The sequence below is a fragment of the Physeter macrocephalus genome, chromosome 21 (assembly GCF_002837175.3).
Source record: "Physeter macrocephalus isolate SW-GA chromosome 21, ASM283717v5, whole genome shotgun sequence".
In the NCBI taxonomy this organism is placed as follows: domain Eukaryota; kingdom Metazoa; phylum Chordata; class Mammalia; order Artiodactyla; family Physeteridae; genus Physeter; species Physeter macrocephalus.
Genome location: NC_041234.1, coordinates 21540470 through 21559894, shown reverse-complemented (window position 1 = coordinate 21559894; position 19425 = coordinate 21540470). Strand labels below are relative to the sequence as shown.

Genomic DNA, 19425 nt, shown 5'->3' with positions numbered 1-19425 from the left:
CAACCCCTCCTGCTCCTTCCTCTGCGTTCCTCGTCTCAGTAGACAGGGCCACCGTCCGCCTATTTGCTTATTTTGGAACCTGGGAATAGAGTTGCATTAATCCCTCTGGGAGTGCAAAGCAGGAAAATGTGCTTAACTATATTTTGAAATAAAAAACAAACTAAAGCATATCATAACTAAAGTAAGTCTTTTAAATTCCGATTTTCCCACAGTGACTATTATGATGCTTTTAAAAAGAATATCAAATCCTCTCCAAAATAATTTAGGGCCCCTTCTTTTGCTGTTGCTCCAAGAGCTCCTGCCCTGCATTCCCCACTCTGCAACTACTATCCATACAATACGGATAGGAGTAGGAGTCAATAGTCAGACACCACTTCCTGTTGATTCTCCCTCCCCAAATATTTTCAAATCTGTCTGCTCCTCTCGGGCGCCAATGCACTGTATCTAAAGCCAGCGTGACGCTTGTCTGAATTTCTGCAATAGACTCTGAACCCTCCTCCCTGCTCCAAACTCTTTTCCACAAAGCAGTCATGCAGAATAATTGCAGGAATACACATAACTGTTCCCATCAATCTACTGCTTAAAAACCCTCAGTGGCTTCCCATTGTCCTCAGGATAAAATCTCAGATTTGTAACCGGCCCAAGATCCTGCCACTTTGCCATGAGCCAGTGTCACCTCTTTGAGCGCCTGGAAAGAGCCAAGCTCCTTATGTGCCGTTGCAGGTGATTTACTCTTTGCTCAGAGCCCTCTCACATCTTCTAGCTTCTGTCTCCTCAGTTCTTAGATTTAATATCCTTTCTTCAGATAAGCTTTTCTTAACCTCTCACATCAGGTCTATGCTCCTTGTTAAAACACTTTCTTAGTAACCCTCACTTGCTTTGTAAGTAAACGATTATTTGTATATTATTGGATGGTTTAATCTCCCCTCCTAATTTGAATGCAAATACCCTGAGGAAGTCAGTACACACTCTAGTACACACAGGAATTCAGGGATCCCTGAATCTAGCTTTGTCTGATTTTAGAGCCCATGCCCACAACTACCACGTGTACATATATCTACTCATCCTGGAAGATGACATTTTGCCTCTTTGTTTTATGACGGCCAAGTGTTGATGCACGGGAAACTAAGTGTCAACTGAAAAAATAAATAAATAAATAAAGCACAACCTAAAAGTTGAGAATTCTGTTTTATTAGGCGGACAAAACTGAGGACTTAAACCCAGAAGACAACCTCTCAGGTAGCTCTGAGGGAGGCTCTGAAGAGATACGGGAGGAGCCACGATATATAGGAGTTTTGCAATGAAAATCAAAAGATTAAGTAGACATCTCAAGTTACTGAATTTAGCTCTTTTCTGTGTATGGGAAGATGCAAGAATCTGGGCTCATTGAAATCATTCCTTTGATTTGCACCTTAGCTACCTAGGGCCAGCTATTTAGGGGCCTTTTCTTTCCCATCCTGAGTCCCCTCGGGGTGCACCTTTGGGGGTGGCTGCAGTGGCTGAGAGCTTGGCAGCTGGCGTCCCCTTTGTCTCCATTCTGAGTTCCCTCAGGACTCACTATCGGTGACTGCGGGGGCTGGTGATGCATGATGGCTTAATGGCCATCCTTTGTTTGTTAATATGGCAGGCAATATTTTTCCTTCACATAAGAAACTAGAAAAATGTAACATCTCTGGCTGAATTCTAGAACAGTGATGTTCTGGTGTTGGTGAATCTCTTTGTGCAAGTTCTGTCCGTAGCAGATTGCACACCTCAGCCTTCTCTTTCTGTGGAAGGAGGGGCGGGGGTCTGAGGGGTGTTCAGATTACCGGCAGGACTGGCTAAACTGGACCCCGGTTCTCCCACTGTATAATCTTCACATCCATAAACGGGGCTAACATTAACCACCTTGCAGGGCTGTAGCAGGACTCATTCATCTAATACGTATTTCATGGGCATCTAGTATACGCCAGGTTTGGGGTTGGATGATGGGGATACAAATAGGACTTAGGATGTTTAGCAGAGTGCCTATCTCATTTAGTTACACACTGTCACTGTTACTAGTATTAACACAGTTGTGTGTTGACGTTTGCCTGTGTCACGTAGCTTGAGAGGGGATGTGATATTTGTGACTTTCGTCACTATCCGGACGCGGGACCTGTGGGGCGTGGGTCTCCACCAACGTAAGCACGTACACTCCGGGTACATTACCGCGCGGCGTGGCTACCCCTCCTCTCCGGGCCACCAGAGGGCGCGCGACCTCTACCGCAACTGCCGTCTGCGTCTGCGTCTGCGTCTGCGCCTGCGCTGCGCCGGCCGCCCGCCCTCCGCTCCCCTCCCGCAGGCGCCCGCTCCGCCTCGCGCTGGAACGCTCCGCCTCGCTGTGAAACGCTCCGCCTCCGTTGCCCCTAGCGGCTGTTTGTTGACTTCCGGGAACGCGGGAGTCGCCGATTCTGGGAGGGTCGCTATGGGGACCCAGGGGGGTTCCAGGGCACACTTCGGGGACGAGGCTCTGCTTTAGGCCCCACCGAGTCTTCTCCAACCCCTTCCGGCCCAGGCGCAGGCTCTCCGTAAGCGCCCTTCGGCATGGGGGAACCCGAGGAGATGGTGCCCGGTGAGTGACACCCGCGGCGGTGGCGGCGGGCCGGGAGGGAAGGCCCGCGGGCGGGCGGCCAGGCCCCGCCTCCGGGCCGGCCCCGTCGTGGGACAGGCCCGGGCCGCGGCCGCCTGACTTTGGTCGGAGCTCTGGCCGCGCCCCCGTGGGAGACTGAGGGGAGAGGAAAGAAGGGGAGGGACGGAAGGGGGGACTACGGGGAAGGGGGTGCTGGTCTTTCGTCTTCTGATTCTTTTAAAATAAGTTTTCGATGAGTTTCTCGAAGGCAGGGGAAGTTTTTACCTCCCTATGAGCTTCCCAAAATACTTCCTTCGAGGTCCTCAGAACCCGGTTGTGTATTGAACGCAGTAAAGAGTGAGTAACCAGGGGGAGTGGGGTAAAAGAGAATGGGGGAAACGACTTGGGGAAAGGAGGGAGCAGTTAGCGAGTGGTTTTTTAAGACTTTTCCTCTGAGCTCCAGAAATAACCTTTGGCATTGTGACCCGGTACCGCGTACGTATTGTATAACAGAAATAGAAGTTTCATGAAACAATACTTGCTGTAGATGCGCTCAGATCTTTTCTATAATACATTCCCTTAGAAATGGTCATTGTGACCCACTAAGTTGATTTTCTGACCCACCAATGGGTCACGACCAACAGTTTGAAAAAACACTGGATTAGAGCAGAGTCATGTATTCACTGAAATATGTATTGCGTTTCTGCCATGCTCTTGGGCTCAAACATGGTTAAATTCCTGCCTCAAATTCACAGCTTAGTGAGAGATACAAGAAACTAAACAAAATGACAGTATCGTTTGACAGTATTTGCCAGGGGGCCGGAGCAGATCCACCAAACCCTGGCTTGGGGTGAAGGTAACGGGGAAGTCTTCCTGGGAAGCCAGAGCAGGACAAAACTGTTAAAATTATTCATTCTATAAAAACTCAGCCTGTTCGAGAGCCTGGCCTCCTAAATGTCAATTATCAGTTTGAACTGACACACCTCACAATTGTTCTCAGAAGGTTTTCCACAGTGGCTAGTCTCTTGAGCATTAATATTTATTATTAATACTTGTGTTTGCTATGTCTTTCTTCCTGGTACCCATTTAGTTTCTTAATGTGTGATCATCCTTCTTGAGATTTCCTCAAAAGCTGGATCTGGCCTCCTATTTGGAGTGTGTGTGTGTGTGTGTGTGTGTGTGTGTGTGTGTGTGTGTGTCCTCCTATTTGGAGGTGTGTGTGTGTGTGTGTGTGTGTGTGTGTGTGTGTGTGTGTGTCTGGCCTCCTATTTGGAGGGGTGTGTGTGTGTGTGTGTGTGTGTGTGTGTTTACATAGTTACTGGGATCTGGTAGGAGTTTTTGGTCTCTCTCCAAAATGGTACTGGACTAAAATAGTTTGTGAATACTCCTCCCATCAGGTAGCATTTAATGACTTAATTTAAGAATGTAAAAATCTCAACATCCTGCGTCCTCACGATGTTAATGATGAAACTCAATACTGTCCTGTTTCTGTGTGGGGAGAAAAGCCCGCAGTCAGGGGCTAGACCATGAGGTGTTCACCAGCGTAAGTGGGGCATTGAGTGTATCAGCTCATTCCAGGGAGTAGATGGTCCACCTCGTGACAGCAGGACTCTTAGTCATTGTGACAGTGTATTTCTTACTTTACACCAGTAAATGAATAATACATAATTAATTTATTAGATTTCATAAATAAAACTAGAATGAAGTCTGAGGAATAAAACTGAGTTAAGATGAAAGAAGGAGGGCATAGACAGTGCTGGAGCGGAAGCCAAGCTGTCGGGAAACAAGGGATCTGTATAAATAAATTACTGGAAAAATATTTTAGTTAACAGGCAACATAATAAAAGTTGTGAAATCCAAACTCTCATATATTTGCAGATTCGGGTGCTGTGTTTACGTTTGGGAAAACTAAATTTGCTGAAAATATTCCCAGCAAATTCTGGTTTAAAAATGATATACCTGTATATCTTTCATGTGGAGATGAACATACTGCTGTTATTACAGGTTAGTGTTAAAATCTTAAATGAAGATAGTAATACTTAGAGAATCCTAAATATTATAGATGTGCTGTGTTTGAAACATGTTGAAGATATACAGAAAGTGGATGTTTTTTTACTTTGCCAGATAATTCTTGACAAATTGATTTATCAAGAGTGACTTCTAAGTTCCCTTAGTACATTTAAGTGTGATTTTCTATACATATTACTTTCTTAGAATAAATCTATTTGAATTTATCTATATAATCAAAAAATTATTACTGTATAATCTTAGAAACTCTTTACACCTAACAGAATATGGCTGTAGGTAGATGGGCGAGGGAGCCTGTTTCAACACAGAAAAGCAATGACAGTGTTTAAGTACAGCATTTTTATTGCTTTGTGATGACTTCATCTCACATTATGTTGCAAACGCTTCGATTTATTATTTCTTTTTCCTTCCCACCAGGAAATAATAAGCTTTTCATGTTTGGCAGTAACAACTGGGGTCAGTTAGGATTAGGATCAAAATCGACTGTTAACAAGCCAACGTGTGTCAAAGGTTTGGGGTCTTTTCTTCTATATCACTTTAAATACTTAAAGTATATAAAGTACTTTTATATTGATTGTGTAATTCTTTAATATCATATTATAAATAATAAAGTCTTTAGCTTTTTATTTTCTGAGATTTACTTGAATATTTTTGGCATTTAACTTTATTTTTCATGTGATATTCAGAACTAGTTTTATATGTTAGGGTCTAAAAATCATATTGATTTTAAACCCAGGGACCACAAAGGAAGTAATGATTCTACAGTATTGCACTTGAACATCCTTTTTTTTTTTTGGCCTGTTTGTAAACCAACTTAAATATTACTGTTACTGTATATACAGAGAACAAACAATATGATATGTTAGGATTTCGAGCTCTGTCTCATTTGTTTGAGTTGTGGACATCATGGTTCTGTTGATTTTATAAAAACCAACAGTAAAGTGTTTACCCTGCTGTGTATAGTTAGCAGCTGTGCTGAAGAAAATATTAGAACTAGGAGTTGATTAGTACTAGTGTTCTTACAAGAACAACAGGACAAAATATTTCAAATCAGGATTGTCCCAGAAAATATGAGACATATTACATCTTTACAAAGCTTTCTCACCATTATGTGCAAAAGCTTCTGTTTGGTTATAACCTGTGAACATCAGCTATACTTGAATGGTGATGGAGATTCCTTGGGATATGACAAGAGCAGGATTCTTTATCTTTGTAGCCAAATTTTTAATTTCAGCTCAGAATTTCAGTGTAATTTATCATATGCATGCTATTTATAGATACTGTTGTGGACCTGTTAAAGTATTCCACTCGGTCAAAAAGTATTTACTGAGCACAGTCTACTAAACCCTTGGGTTTATTTACAGTGCCTATGATCCTTACTCTCAAATATCTAATCAAGCTAACAGGATTGTCTAGACTATGAGATCCTTGAGACCAGGGACTCTGTCTTAGTGATCTTTGCAGCCCCTATGCTAAGCGCTTAGGAGATGTTCTGTAAATGTTTTTAATATGTAAATGAATGAATGAAGAAGTTTAACAATAGATCAGGTTGGTGAAGAGGCAGCAAAACAATGGAGTGGATCTCAGTACATGTTAATTACTTGTGGAGTTTTAAATAATATATAGATGCCTAGGCTTTACCTCAAACCTACTGACTCATATTCTCCAGGGGTGGGGCTGAGCTATTTGTATTTTTTTTCAAAGCACCATTGGTTATTATGATGCAGAACTCCTTGCAAAAACTTTTGATTTATTAGTTATGAACATTGACTTTGGAGTCAGACAAGCCTGGGTTTAAATCTGTTCTACCACTTGGTTATCATTTGACCTGGATTATTTGTCATTTCCATAATCATAAAATATCTTGTCATATTTTTATATTTTTAGCTTTAAAACTGGAAAAAGTGAAATTTGCTGCCTGTGGAAGGAACCACACCCTAGTTTCAACAGGTATAGTATTCAATCTGTATGACTTCCTGCCCAATCTGAGGACTGAGGTCTCACTCCAGTAACATTTGTGACTTTGTAAAATTAATAGAAATGGTAACTTGGCAACAGTAAGATTAGGATTTTTTTAAAATGTAAATGGTTAGTACACTTGTTTGCCTATGAAAATATGCAGATAAATGTTAAGTGACTGAAGAAAAAGCTTCTTTTCTTGGATTATGTCAAGAGACAGCGTCTCCTTACCTGTGTGCACACCTCAGGGGCCGCTTACTCCTGATCTTGCTCTTCCCTCTTCTTTTCTGAGGGTGAGTGGAAGCCCTCCCCAAAAGGCTATTGATATGAGTTAGCACAATTCCAATCAAAATCCAAACGGGGTGTGTGTGTGTGTGTGTGTGTGTGTGTGTGTGTGTAGAAATTCACAAGGTGGTTCTAAAGTTTATATGGAAAAGCAAAGGACCTAGAATAGCCAAAACAATTTTGAAAAGACCAAAATTGGAGGACTAGCACTACCTGATTTCAAGACCTGCTGTAAAGCTACAGTGACCAAGACAGTGTGCTAGTAGTGAGAAGACAGACACAGATTAATGGAACAGAATAGAATCCAGAAATAGACCCACATGTTTATGCCCAAGTAATATTTGACAGAGGTGCCAAGGCAGTTCAGTGGAGAAAAGGTAGTCTTCAACAGTCCTGCTGGAACAATTAGACATCCAGGCCCTGACCACCGAGCAGTCTTTCCTACTTCCTTTCCCACAAACACAGCTTCTTCTGTCTTCAGGCTGTTCTCACTGCTTCGGCCCCTGCCTCACCTCTCTGCCCTCACTCATACTTTTCTTTTGCTGAAATGTCTTTTCTCTTTCTCTTACTCAGATTCTTGTCTCTTAAGATCCAGTATAAGTCTTACCTCATCCATGGAGCTTTTTGTGACTATTCAACTTTTTCCTTCTGTCATTCTCTGAACTGCTTCAGCATACCACCAACTCTGGTTTGTTCCATATGTGTTAAATTGTGTGGTTCAATTCCATGTGGCCTTGTAGTATCTTCCATTTGAAACCTAGTCTTATTTCCTCAATTAGGTTTCATTTTTTCTAAAATAATATCTAGTTTAAAATTTTTACTGATTCAGAATGATTTTGTCCTAAGTTTCCCCTGTAATTTAGTGAGGCTTTAATTCCATGTGCATTTTTATGACAGATATAACTAATTTTAATAAGTATATCTTTTTAAAAATAAATTTATTTATTTATTTTTGGCTGGTTGGGTCTTTGTTGCCGTGCGCAGGCTTTCTCTAGTTGCAGCGAGCGCGGGCTACTCTTTCTTGCAGTGCGCGGGCTTCTCATTGCGGTGGCTTCTCTTGTTGCGGAGCATGGGCTCTAGGCATGTGGGCTTCAGTAGTTGTGGTACGCGGTCTCAGTAATTGTGGTTCTCGGGCTCAGCAGTTGTGGCTTGTGGGCTTTAGAGCGCGGGCTCAGTGTTGTGACGCACGGGCTTAGTTGCTCCACAGCATGTGGGATCTTCCCGGACCAGGGCTCGAACCCCTGTCCCCTGCATTGGCCGATGGATTCTTAACCACTGCAACACCAGGGAAGTCCCAATAAGTATATCTTTATGTGTCATTACTTTAGAGCTTACTGGCAATGTTTATTATCTAGGAATGATATACTTCTTAATGTGATTAAGAAAATTGTTAACATTTATATAGTGCTTACCGTGTGCCAAGTGCCATTCTAAGAATTTTATAAATGTTAACTCATTTAATCTTCATAACACCTCTATGGAGTAGGCACTATTATTATCCCATTTTACAGATGAGGAAAATGAGACACTGAGAGGTTAAGGATAGCTTGCCCAAAGTTACACAACTGATAAGTGGCAAGCCAGAATTTGCGCCCAGGAAGTCTGGTTCTGGTGTCCTCTCTCCTAAACACAATGCTACACTGGCTTTCTATTTAGCTAGAAAATTAAAATAATTACACAACATAGAATTTTCACATTTCTAATTATATTCTTCTTGTATTCGCCTCATTTTACTTATTTGTTACCTATTATAGCTTAGCTTTAATGGGTATGGAAGGTAAAATTAATGAACCACATCTCTTTTAAAATAGTTTGATTTGGATTATAATCTAATTTCGCTCTGAATTAATAGTTCTGCATTAGCAAGAAAATACATTCCACACATTCTGTGCATTTCAGTTGCTACTTAAACTCTAGAATGATTTATAAAATCTCACAAAAACGTGAAGCCTTACTTGTTTTGCTGTATTTTTGACACCGAAATGAAGTTGTTCACCAAATTGTAGGATAATGCCAGCTTTCAGCTTTCTTCACTGGTAATAGAGGAACTGTCTGATATACACTGGTCTGCCTCATAAAGATGGTGACTATGGTATACTGATGTTTTCTTTTCTATGTGCAGAAGGAGGCAAAGTATATGCTGCTGGAGGAAATACTGAAGGACAGCTGGGACTTGGTGATACTGAAGAGAGAAACACTTTTCATCTAATTAGTTTTTTTACATCCCAGCATAAGATTAAGCAACTCTCTGCTGGGTTTAACACTTCAGCTGCGCTGACTGGTAAGACTTTTTTCCACTTTAAACTGGGACACATCCCTTTTTTTCAGACCAGAATATACCAAGTCAGTAAACTGAAGACAGCAATGCTGTTTAGTTTTCTTTCATTGACCATGTGTTTTCAGAAGACGTTTAAAATAGAACTTAAAATCATGACATATATACTACAACTTTATGCTTACATACATTTAGAAGGTAATTGTTAAATAAATTTGAAGCTGTGTTATCAATCTGTTCCTTTAGATATTCTTAAACATCATTGTGTGTTCTGAAAGTTATATTTCGGCTTTAACGAAGTTGCTGTCAGAAACATCCTAGAAAAAAGCCCATATGAGAAATTTCTTTAAAATTTGGAGCCGAGATAAACGTGTCTCACTGAAGAAGCTGCTGGTGTGCTGCTTCGTTCCAGTCTGGAGAGCTGTGTAACATGCAGTGTTAGAGAAAGCCTGCACACAGCAACGAAGACCAAAGGCAGCCAAAAAAAATTTAAAAAAAAAAGAAATTGTACTAAGTAGCTACATGGTATAAATGTCTTAGTAGTACTTTTCTTTCAAGATACATAATTTTTCTAAATTAAAAAATAAATGCTCTGTTGGAAGTATAATAACTTGCCATCCCTGCTACCTCTTAAAACCTTTTTTCGTCTTTGTGTTTTCTTTATAGAGGATGGAAAGCTTTTCATGTGGGGTGACAATTCTGAGGGACAAATTGGTTTACAAAATATAGCTAGTATATGTGTCCCTCATCAAGTGACCATTGGAAAACCTATCTCCTGGATCTCTTGTGGATATTACCATTCAGCTTTTGTAACAAGTAAGACAGAACAGTTTGGATTTCTCATGTTATCTCCCATTTCTAAGTTATTACTAAATAATAAAATGTCATAACATTCTACATTTCTGTAGAAATATTGCCATGGTACTTCATGTAATGAAATAATTTTGGTCTGTTTTAGGTCACAGTATTTCTTCATTTCAATAATGAGTGTTTATAATTTCAAACTATCTGACGTGTTAACTTTTTTTTTAATATCGATGGTACTATTTAATTTATTTTTTTAATTAATTTTTAATTTTTGTCTGTGTTGGGTCTTCATATGCGCATGGGCTTTCTTTAGTTGTGGTGAGCAGGAGCTACACTTTGATGTGGTGCGCAGGCTTCTCATTGCGGTGGCTTCTCTTGTTGTGGAGCACGGGCTCTAGGGACGCGGGCTTCAGTAGCTGTGGCCTGCACGCTCAGTAGTTGTGGCTCGCGGGCTCTAGAGCACAGGCTCAGTAGTTGTGGTGCACGGGCTTAGCTGCTCCGTGGCATGTGGGATCTTCCCGGACCAGGGCTCGAACCCATGTCCCCTGCATTGGCAGGCAGATTCTTAACCACTGCACAACCAGGGAAGTCCCTTAACTTTTTTTAATGAATGTTAGGTCTCTTAGAAAAACAAAATTTATGCATAAGAAACCCTTCTAAATTTTGGCTCTCAAACCTCTTAGACTCTTTGGCATTAAGAACAAGACCTGTGAGCCTCTTTTCTCTGGATCTACTTGGCTCTATACTTTGACCTACTCTATTCTTGTCCTGATAATTTGCTCTTATTGTTTCAGTACATGAGTCATAGATTTTCATTGTAGGAATAGGGCTGAAGATTAGATGAAAAAGGAAGGGAGTTCAGTATGGGATATGCTTTGCTTTGTTGGGACTTTTCTCAGGATCCCCCGTTTCTCCTGGGCTCACTGGCAACCTTCTCTACCTTAGTTAAAATATTTTAAATGTTGGACTCTACCTGTTATAGCCTACATCTACACTGGTAGTAATACCAGAAGTATGATCATGGTTTTCCATCTTATTTATGGTTTTGCTAACAGTCAAAACACCCAGCAGAAATAGTTCTATGGACCCTCTTAGATATCTCTCTAAATATTTGTTTTATACATTTGCTTCCTATTCTGTGCACCTCAGATTCAGGTTTAGAAAGTGCTTATTGACCTATCCCGGTGCCCTCCAGGTTTACCAATGAATTGGTAGCAACTTGGTACCAAGGAAAGGCAAACTCTGACTTGGCTGGGTTTGTTCACTACTGGGTCAGTTTGTGTCTTGAAGAAACAATATTTATTCAATCAATAAATGTTGTTGGGCTTCCCTGGTGGCGCAGCGGTTGAGAGTCTGCCTGCCGATGCAGGGGACACGGGTTCGTGCCCCGGTCTGGGAAGATCCCACATGCCACGGAGCAGCTGGGCCCGTGAGCCATGGCCGCTGGGCCTGCGCGTCCGGAGCCTGTGCTTCGCAACGGGAGAGGCCACAACAGTGACAGGCCCGCGTACCGCAAAAAAATAAAAAAATAAAAATAAATAAATATTGTTGAATGAGGAGGTGAGTGAATGAATGATAAATTGACTGTGTTCCTTGGGGCAATACCACATACCAACTTATTTGCAACTCCTGGGGTTGGTATAGTCTGTACTCACTTTGTTTATGAAACAAAAAAACAGGGAAAAAAACACACATGCAAGAACAAATAATCAAAAGCATTGTCTTATATTTAGGCCTTAATAAAACTCCCAGAATCAATTTTTATTTACTACTGCTTTAGCCAGTAGGGAAACAAGTGGAATTATTCGTTTTCACCAATAGGCATTATGTTGAACTTTTTTGTTTTGTTTTCTGTTTTTATGCCTTTTTAAAAAAAACGCTTTATTGATGTATAGGTCACGTACCATACAGCTCACCCACTTAAGGTATGAGGAGCAGCAGGAACTTATAGACAGTCGTAGAAAGAGACTTATCTGGACTTAGTAACTCCTTTCATATGAGAGGCAAGAAGCATGGGAGAAGGGGGAGCGTGCCAACTTACTGAGCGCTTCTGTGCCAGTGTTTGCCGAATACTTCAGAGAAAACTGTGGTTCAGAAAACTTCATTTTTTGTACAGATCAATCTAGAAAATGAGTATAACTGTGCTTGCAGTATTTGACCAAATTTTAAGTGGCACATACCATGTGTATTAGATGTCATACAACTTCCCTAAGTTCTGATTTGCTAGAAGGGCTCTCAAGCTTCAATAGCTGGTTATACTCGTGGCTTAGATTTATTACAGCAAAGGATACCAAGCAAAAGCAGCAGGAAAGATCTGTACCCTCCAGAGAGGTCCAGTATGCGCTTCCTAGTCCTTCCTATTCCAAGGCCGCACAGGACATGTTTTCTCTTTGGCAGTGAACTACAGGGATGTGTGTGTAATGTCTCTGCTCAGGGAAGCCTACTCTATTCTCAGGGTCTGAGGCTTTTGTGTGGGTGGCTGGTGTCATGTAGGCACATCCGGCTAGCAACTAGTCATGGCAACTGCAACTTGGGTCCCTCAACAGTGAAACCAGGTGTACATCATCATTGTTGAAGTTTGTGCAAAGCAACCCTCTCTTAGCTTCTTGCTAAGCTGGCATAATTCATTTCTCCAGGTGTACTTAACAAAAACATCAATCACCAACATAAAGAACACTCCCAAGGGCCACATTCCCAGGGGTTGGTCAACAGTCAGTCAGTCAGTCAGTCAGTCATGCTTCTCTTGGAGACATGCAAATAATACAAGAGGTGCTGTGTTACCTCTTTCCTCATATCAGTGGTGATACGTTCTGTGTCATAATCTTTGGATTAGATTATGTATTTACAACAGTTTTTAAGTTCCTGTTTTATAGAACTCAGTTCAGTTCGTAGAAATGAATAAAAAAAGTTCCTGCTTTCAAGAGACTCATAGTATAGTGTGGGAAGTGTGATAACAAAAGCAAATCAATAGTATTGGTATGGACAAGGCAGTGATTAAATGTCATGAGTTCCTTAGTAAGAGAATCTTTCTGGAAAAAGTGCCATCTAACTGAGTAAAATCTGCTATCTTTAGTCTCACTCACCATATTTACTTCACACATAAATGGGTTTTCTACAATAAGTTTCATTAAAAGCAATTATTTATTCACCAAGTATTCATTAAATGTTTAATGTACTAGACACACTGCTAAGTTCTTGCAGTACCGTAGTGAGCAAGACAAAATCCATGTCCTTATGGGGGTTTAATGTCGAGTCATTTTGCTTTATTGAAAGTAGGTAGAAGTAAGATCATCTTTTCTATGTATTGTGAAACAGGTAAATTAATTTTCTAGTTGTTACTAGTAGTGCTGGTCGTGAATTCTTCAGGAAGATTTTGGATTAGAATAATCAAGGGGAAGGGAAAATCTACCTTTATCTCCTTACCATTCAGTAAAAATATCTCAAGAAAGGTCAAATTTATTAAGTTGAGATTTTCTACATTTTTTAATCAAACGTGAGAACATGTACCAAAAAGACCAGTATTTGTTCATGTCTGTGTCATCATCTCTCACTGTCCTTTTCCTTCAATAGCGGAGGGAGAACTGTACACCTTTGGAGAACCTGAGTGTGGGAAGTTAGGTCTTCCCGAAAAGCTGCTGGTGAATCACAGAGTGCCCCAGCTGGTGCCTGGAATTCCTCAGAAGGTGATCCAAGTAGCTTGTGGTGGAGGGCACACAGTTGCGCTCACAGGTAAGTGTGCGGCTCCATTCCCTGCTTTCTTTGGTAGCTAATGAAAAAAGCTTTTTTTGCATTCATTTATTTTTATTGTGGTAGGAACACTTAACATCTGATCCATCCTCTTAACAGATTTTTGAGTTTACAATACAGTATTGTTATCTATAGGCACAATGTTGTATGGCAGGTCTCTAGAACTTTCACCTTTGCATAGCTGAAACCTTATACCCATTCGTTAGCAGCTCCCCTCTCCCCCTACCCCAGCCCCAGGCAACCACCATTCAAGTCTCTACTTCCATGAGTTTGACTGTTTTAGATACTTCATGTAAGTTGGCTTTGCATCTTTTTCCATTAAGATCCCCACCTTTTGTTCCTATAGTTAATCAACATTTCTGGCCTGTGGAAGAAATTTTTAAGTAGAAAAAAATGAATCTTGTTGAATTATTTTTGCTAACATAATTGACATTTTCATGATCTTAACACATTTAATGGCAGCAAATAACGTTTTTTAGCTCATTTTCAAGAACAAATTGTTTTCCTCATATATATGTATTCCATATTTATTTAAAATTGACATTATTTGTTCTGAAATACCTTATTTTGGAGAAGCTCCCTGTTAATACTGTTTTCTACTTGTCATTGATAATTCTTTTTGATATTCACAATGTTTAACTTGGTGATTTCTTTGTGATTTTTATGTTCTGTTATAGTAATTCATTAAAAAGTGTTAAGATTTTAAATTACAGATAATTTTAAAAAGTTAGAACTTTAATAGTAATGTCACTTTTGGCTTCTGAATTTTGTATTTGGTATGACATGTGACTTCTCAGGATTCTAGTCAGTATAATTAAAATAGATTTACTACTTGTTAATATGCTTACTAAATTGATGCTCCCAAATTTGTTCAGCATTAGATTTATTTTAGATGAGTAGTATAGAGGTAATGCAGTTAGGTAGTGAATGATTATGATATATTTTGGTCAAAAAGAAATAAACAGTTTCTGAAGTCACCACTTAATCTTCAGTGACCCAAAGCTAGAAGCGTTCTTGACAAATTTTAAGTAATATCCAGTTCTCAGATGATAATGCTTAAATGTTGCAAGGTGATTAAGCAATATTTTATCTTTAGATTTTCCTCTCTTACATCACTTTTCCTTGACTTCCTATTCTAGTCCCAGTCATGCGTATAAAGCTATGGTTTCCCAGAATTACAATTTCCAGATGGAATCTTTTCGAAGTGAGAAATAATTTTTTTCCAGGCCTCAACTCTAAATTTGGAAATAATTCTGAGGTTTAAGGTTTTTTTTAAACTTCTGCTGATAAAGTGAATTTTCATATAATTTCTAAAAGATTTATCTTAGGAATTAAACTTCAAAATTAATCTTTATAAATTATCTGAAAATTTATTCTATAGGCAGAAATGTAACTTATTCTTCATGTGTTATGTATTTTCTCCAGTTTATACAAAGATTGTAGAAAGAACTAATTTATTAGGTGATTGAAGGTTATTCCGAAGGACACAAATGTTGATTATATAATAATAATGTCATTCAACCATACATTATAAAATATTTTCATATAAAATATTTTCACCAAGATAATCCATGATTCTTTTAATTATGCTTTAAAAATGTACCTTATGATATTTTCTTGCAGTATTATACTCGTTTAGCTTTCTGTGGACTTCGTTTTGAAGTTAAAAACCATGTCACCAGAAATTGATTGTTTTCTTCAGAGTTTTGCAGACTTTGGGATCTCACAGACCAGTAAAGTTTTTATATTTTAAGTTTTTAATTTTGTAAACAGAATATGAGGACCTAGAGATGGTTGCCACCTTCCAATTTGCATTTGGCTAAGTATGGATGTTGCAAGAAAAATGCAATCTGTTTTTACCATTATATCATAAAATAAGGGCCATTTTCGAAACAAAAATTTAAAAGCTCTTAATTTTATAATAAAAGACAGCCCCTTAAATTGTAAACAATTATCTGTATGGAAAATTCACTGCTTGCCTATTTTTTAGATTTCTCCATGGACCTTTGAAAGCTTTATTATGAGCCAGTCCTGGTGAGAAACCTGTGTTCTGCAGCAGTGTGGACAGAAATATTAAATATTAAGTCCTAATTGATGATGAAATGGACCTGAAGAGTGTATTGATCATCAGTTTGACTAAGTACTAAGTTAAATACCTAAGAGTTACAGAATACTTTGCAAGACCTTAAAGCAAAGAATAGCTAACCGTCTGTTCTAAATTGTTCCCTTCATTAAAGGAAAGGGCTTGGATTCGATGATTCTTTGGGGGCCATCTCCAGCTTTGTTTTCTCTTGTGTCTGTAACTCTGATCTTAAAATCTATTTAGGTATCATTCATTAAAATACTTTAAAGATAATTTAAATTAGTTCATTGTCGATAAATTTATTTAAAACATGATATTTAGATGTGACTGTGATAGGTTAGACAATACAACTACTGGTTGGAGCAATAGTCAGGAAAACGATGGATTGCTTTTAAGAAAGTATCTGACTGGAACTGGGACAAACTAAGTGAGGCCAAGTAATTGATGTAATCTTGTATGTCATCCACAGCAGTTATCAGAAGACAAGAAAGGCCTGGTTATTAGATTAGGTCCACAATGAAGTCTGGGCCCCAAGGAAGATAAGAACTTAACTTCTCCAGATTATTTTCAGAGAAATTTAAGATCTCTACAGGGCTACACAAGTAACTAGTTGTGAAATGAAATGTATTCTGTGAAATTAGAGTAATATTTATCTGAAGCCAACTAATAAAATCTGTTTTCCTAATACAGTATTATTTATTAACATTGAATTACATTGTTGTTACAAAGGTGATACGACTAAAAATTATATTGGTTTTTGTATATAGCATCCTTAGGTAAGAGTCTTAGGTCATTTAAAAATAATAGAAACTATTGTCATCATTAATCATCCAAACACATGAAAGGGAACCTAACAGGATAAGGAACAAAACTTTTGTAACATGATTCATGCTGCCTGAATGGCCTCATTGCCCAGGCTAATATCAGACAGCCCAAGAAACTTGGAGTAACTGTTGGCCAGCTAGAGATAGACAGTTATTTTAATTTACCCAACATCCTCCTATTAAGCTGAACATTCAGAACTGGAGATATGCTGTGTGATTATTAATTAAACTAAGAGATAGTATTTTTTACACTAAAAGATCTGTTTGCCAATGCCTCAGTGTGGCTTCATATCCTAGGTGTACCATATTTTCTTTAAGAAGTAATATCTATATGTCTTATTCATGAAGTAAACATTAGACAGAAAAAATGTAAAACTATATGACAGTAGTTATATGTTCTTCAGTATCCTCTATTGTCAGAATAAGGTTGAGTTGATTAGATAATTACTTTTTAGAAAAATGTCCTTTTACAACTGAACGTCCCACTGTGTTTTAAAATCTTCCTGCATGTTTTCTCATTTAATCGTCGCAGCAGCTCTATTAGATAGGGATTATAGCATTAGGGAATTTAAGTAGCTTGTCTCCTTACCACAGCTAGTAATAATGAAGGTTTGGGCTTCTACCTGAATCCAAAGCTCTTGCTCCTGCTGTGCCTCCTAAGGCAGGGGCCAGGGAGAGTCGTGTGTCTAAAGGACGCTTTCATCACCACTCATTTATCCTATTTTTGTGCTTTTCCATTTCTCAAGACTATGTGAGCTAATATTTACTGTTATTGGAGTTCCTTTGGAATCACTTCAAAAATATTAATATAGTATGGATAAACAACAAGGTCCTACTGTATAGCACAGGGAACTAACTATATTCAATATCCTGTGACAAACCATAATGGAAAAGAATATGAAAAAGAATATATATATGTATAACTGAGTCACTTTGCTGTACAGAAGAAAATAACACAACATTGTCAATCAACTATACTTCAATAAAATTTTTTAAAAAATTTAATATAGAGGAAAGGCTTTTCCCCTCCTTTGATTATTATTGCATTTCCTAGTAAATGAGCTTTACCTGTGAATAAATCTAGCATGTCTGATGTAAGTTTTCATTCTCATGCTAATTCTCCTCTGAAATTGTTTTCTAAAATAGGTTATTCCATTAAACTACTGTTAATAAGTAAGGACTTTTTCTGTGGGAAACACTATTCGTTTATTTAGGGCAGTGAAAGGAATTCGCTTAATGACAATTGATGCTTTTTAACAAACTGAGTGGTAATTATAGGGACTTTTCAGGTAGTAGTTCACTGACTTTTGTGTCTTTAGAAATTCCTTCTATGGTTATATGTAAAAGATAAAATCAGGCCCATGCCATTATTGTTACAATTGTGTACCTTGTCATTTTTCTCTTTTTTTATCACTGAGGAATGTATGCGTAAGTATTAGGTGGTGTTATATGAGTATTTCTTTGAGAGGCCCTTAACCCTCATTATAAAAGGTGGAATATCACCGTTTTTCTAGATATAATGGTGACAGTGCCTGTACCTCTGAAATCCTTTTCTTCTGTTTGCCCCTCCCCTTTCAGAGAATGCCGTGTACAGCTTTGGGCTGGGACAGTTTGGTCAACTGGGTCTTGGCACTTTTATTCTTGAAATTGCAGAACCCAAAGCCATTGAGAATATTAAGGATCAGAAAATAAGTTATGTTTGCTGTGGAGAAAACCACACAGCTTTGATAACAGGTACAGATCAGAATTTCTGTTAATATACTTATGGAACTGGGTATATTTTATTACAAAATAAATACTATATGGAATGAATGTATCTAACTTAAGCAAAGGAAATAATAACTGAGAAAATGGAATTCTTTAATATGCCAACGTGTAAAGTTGTAAACTCCTTTTTCATATTTTAGTTTAATTTAAAATCAGTGTAAATGATCCAAAGGTTTAGAGCCTCAAAATGTGTCAATGCTATCAGAGGTAAGACCATAGCATTATACTTTGGCAGAAGTATAAAAAGTAAAAAGCTGGAATCTTTTTGATATTGTATCAATTTGAAGGCTCTGAACTCTGCTTAGGCCAAAGGGAAAAGTCTCTTAAGAAAGAACTTATTTTAAAATATTCTCCCTCTTCAGTCTGACAGCTACATTCAGGTTGAGTAAATTCTTATGATGCTTCTGCCACTGGGAGGCGTTCTCCACAGTGGTAGACAGAAAGGTACCCCAAAGACTGTTAATTAAAGGAATACTGGGTCCTCTAGCTCTTCTGCTCTGTAGTTTCTCCTCTATCCGGGGAGATGGTGCTGTGGGTCTGCTTCTCAACCTCAGAAACTAGCTGCTGCCAATGTAGGACACAATAAAGGTACTTCCCTAAAATGACTGACTCACCAATAGATAATTAATATGGAGCTGGAGGAATCAGGCTCCCTGACTTCAGACTATACTACAAAGCTACAGTAATCAAGACAGTATGGTACTGGCACAAAAATAGAAATATAAATCAATGGAACAGGTTAGAAAGCCCAGAGATAAACCCACGCACATATGGTCACCGTATCTTTGATAAAGGAGGCAAGAATATACAGTGGAGAAAAGACAGCCTCTTCAATAAGTGGAGCTGGGAAAACAGGACAGGTACATGTAAATGGGCCCGTGAGCCATGGCCGCTGAGCCTGCGCGTCCGGAGCCTGTGCTCCGCAACAGGAGAGGCCGCAACAGAGGGAGGCCCGCATCCCACAAAAAAAAAAAAAACAAACAAACAACAACAACAAAAAAAACTACAATGAGATACCATCTCACACCGGTCAGAATGGCCATCATCAAAAAATCTAGAA

General features: G+C 38.9%; 1 protein-coding gene across 5 annotated transcripts in view; it reads left to right on the top strand.

The window, feature by feature from the left end:
• The first annotated feature begins 2406 nt into the window (after window positions 1-2406).
• RPGR (retinitis pigmentosa GTPase regulator) overlaps window positions 2407-19425 on the top strand; it is a 92780-nt gene continuing 75761 nt past the window's right edge. For all 5 annotated transcript variants that reach the window (XM_055081856.1, XM_028482789.1, XM_028482786.1 and 2 more), the window contains exons 1-8: window positions 2407-2593; window positions 4469-4594; window positions 5036-5128; window positions 6506-6568; window positions 8985-9143; window positions 9804-9953; window positions 13515-13673; window positions 18177-18332. In XM_055081856.1, coding sequence (XP_054937831.1) covers window positions 2566-2593; window positions 4469-4594; window positions 5036-5128; window positions 6506-6568; window positions 8985-9143; window positions 9804-9953; window positions 13515-13673; window positions 18177-18332 — 934 coding nt within the window. In that variant the 5' untranslated portion in view covers window positions 2407-2565. The remainder of the gene's footprint in view (window positions 2594-4468; window positions 4595-5035; window positions 5129-6505; window positions 6569-8984; window positions 9144-9803; window positions 9954-13514; window positions 13674-18176; window positions 18333-19425) is intronic.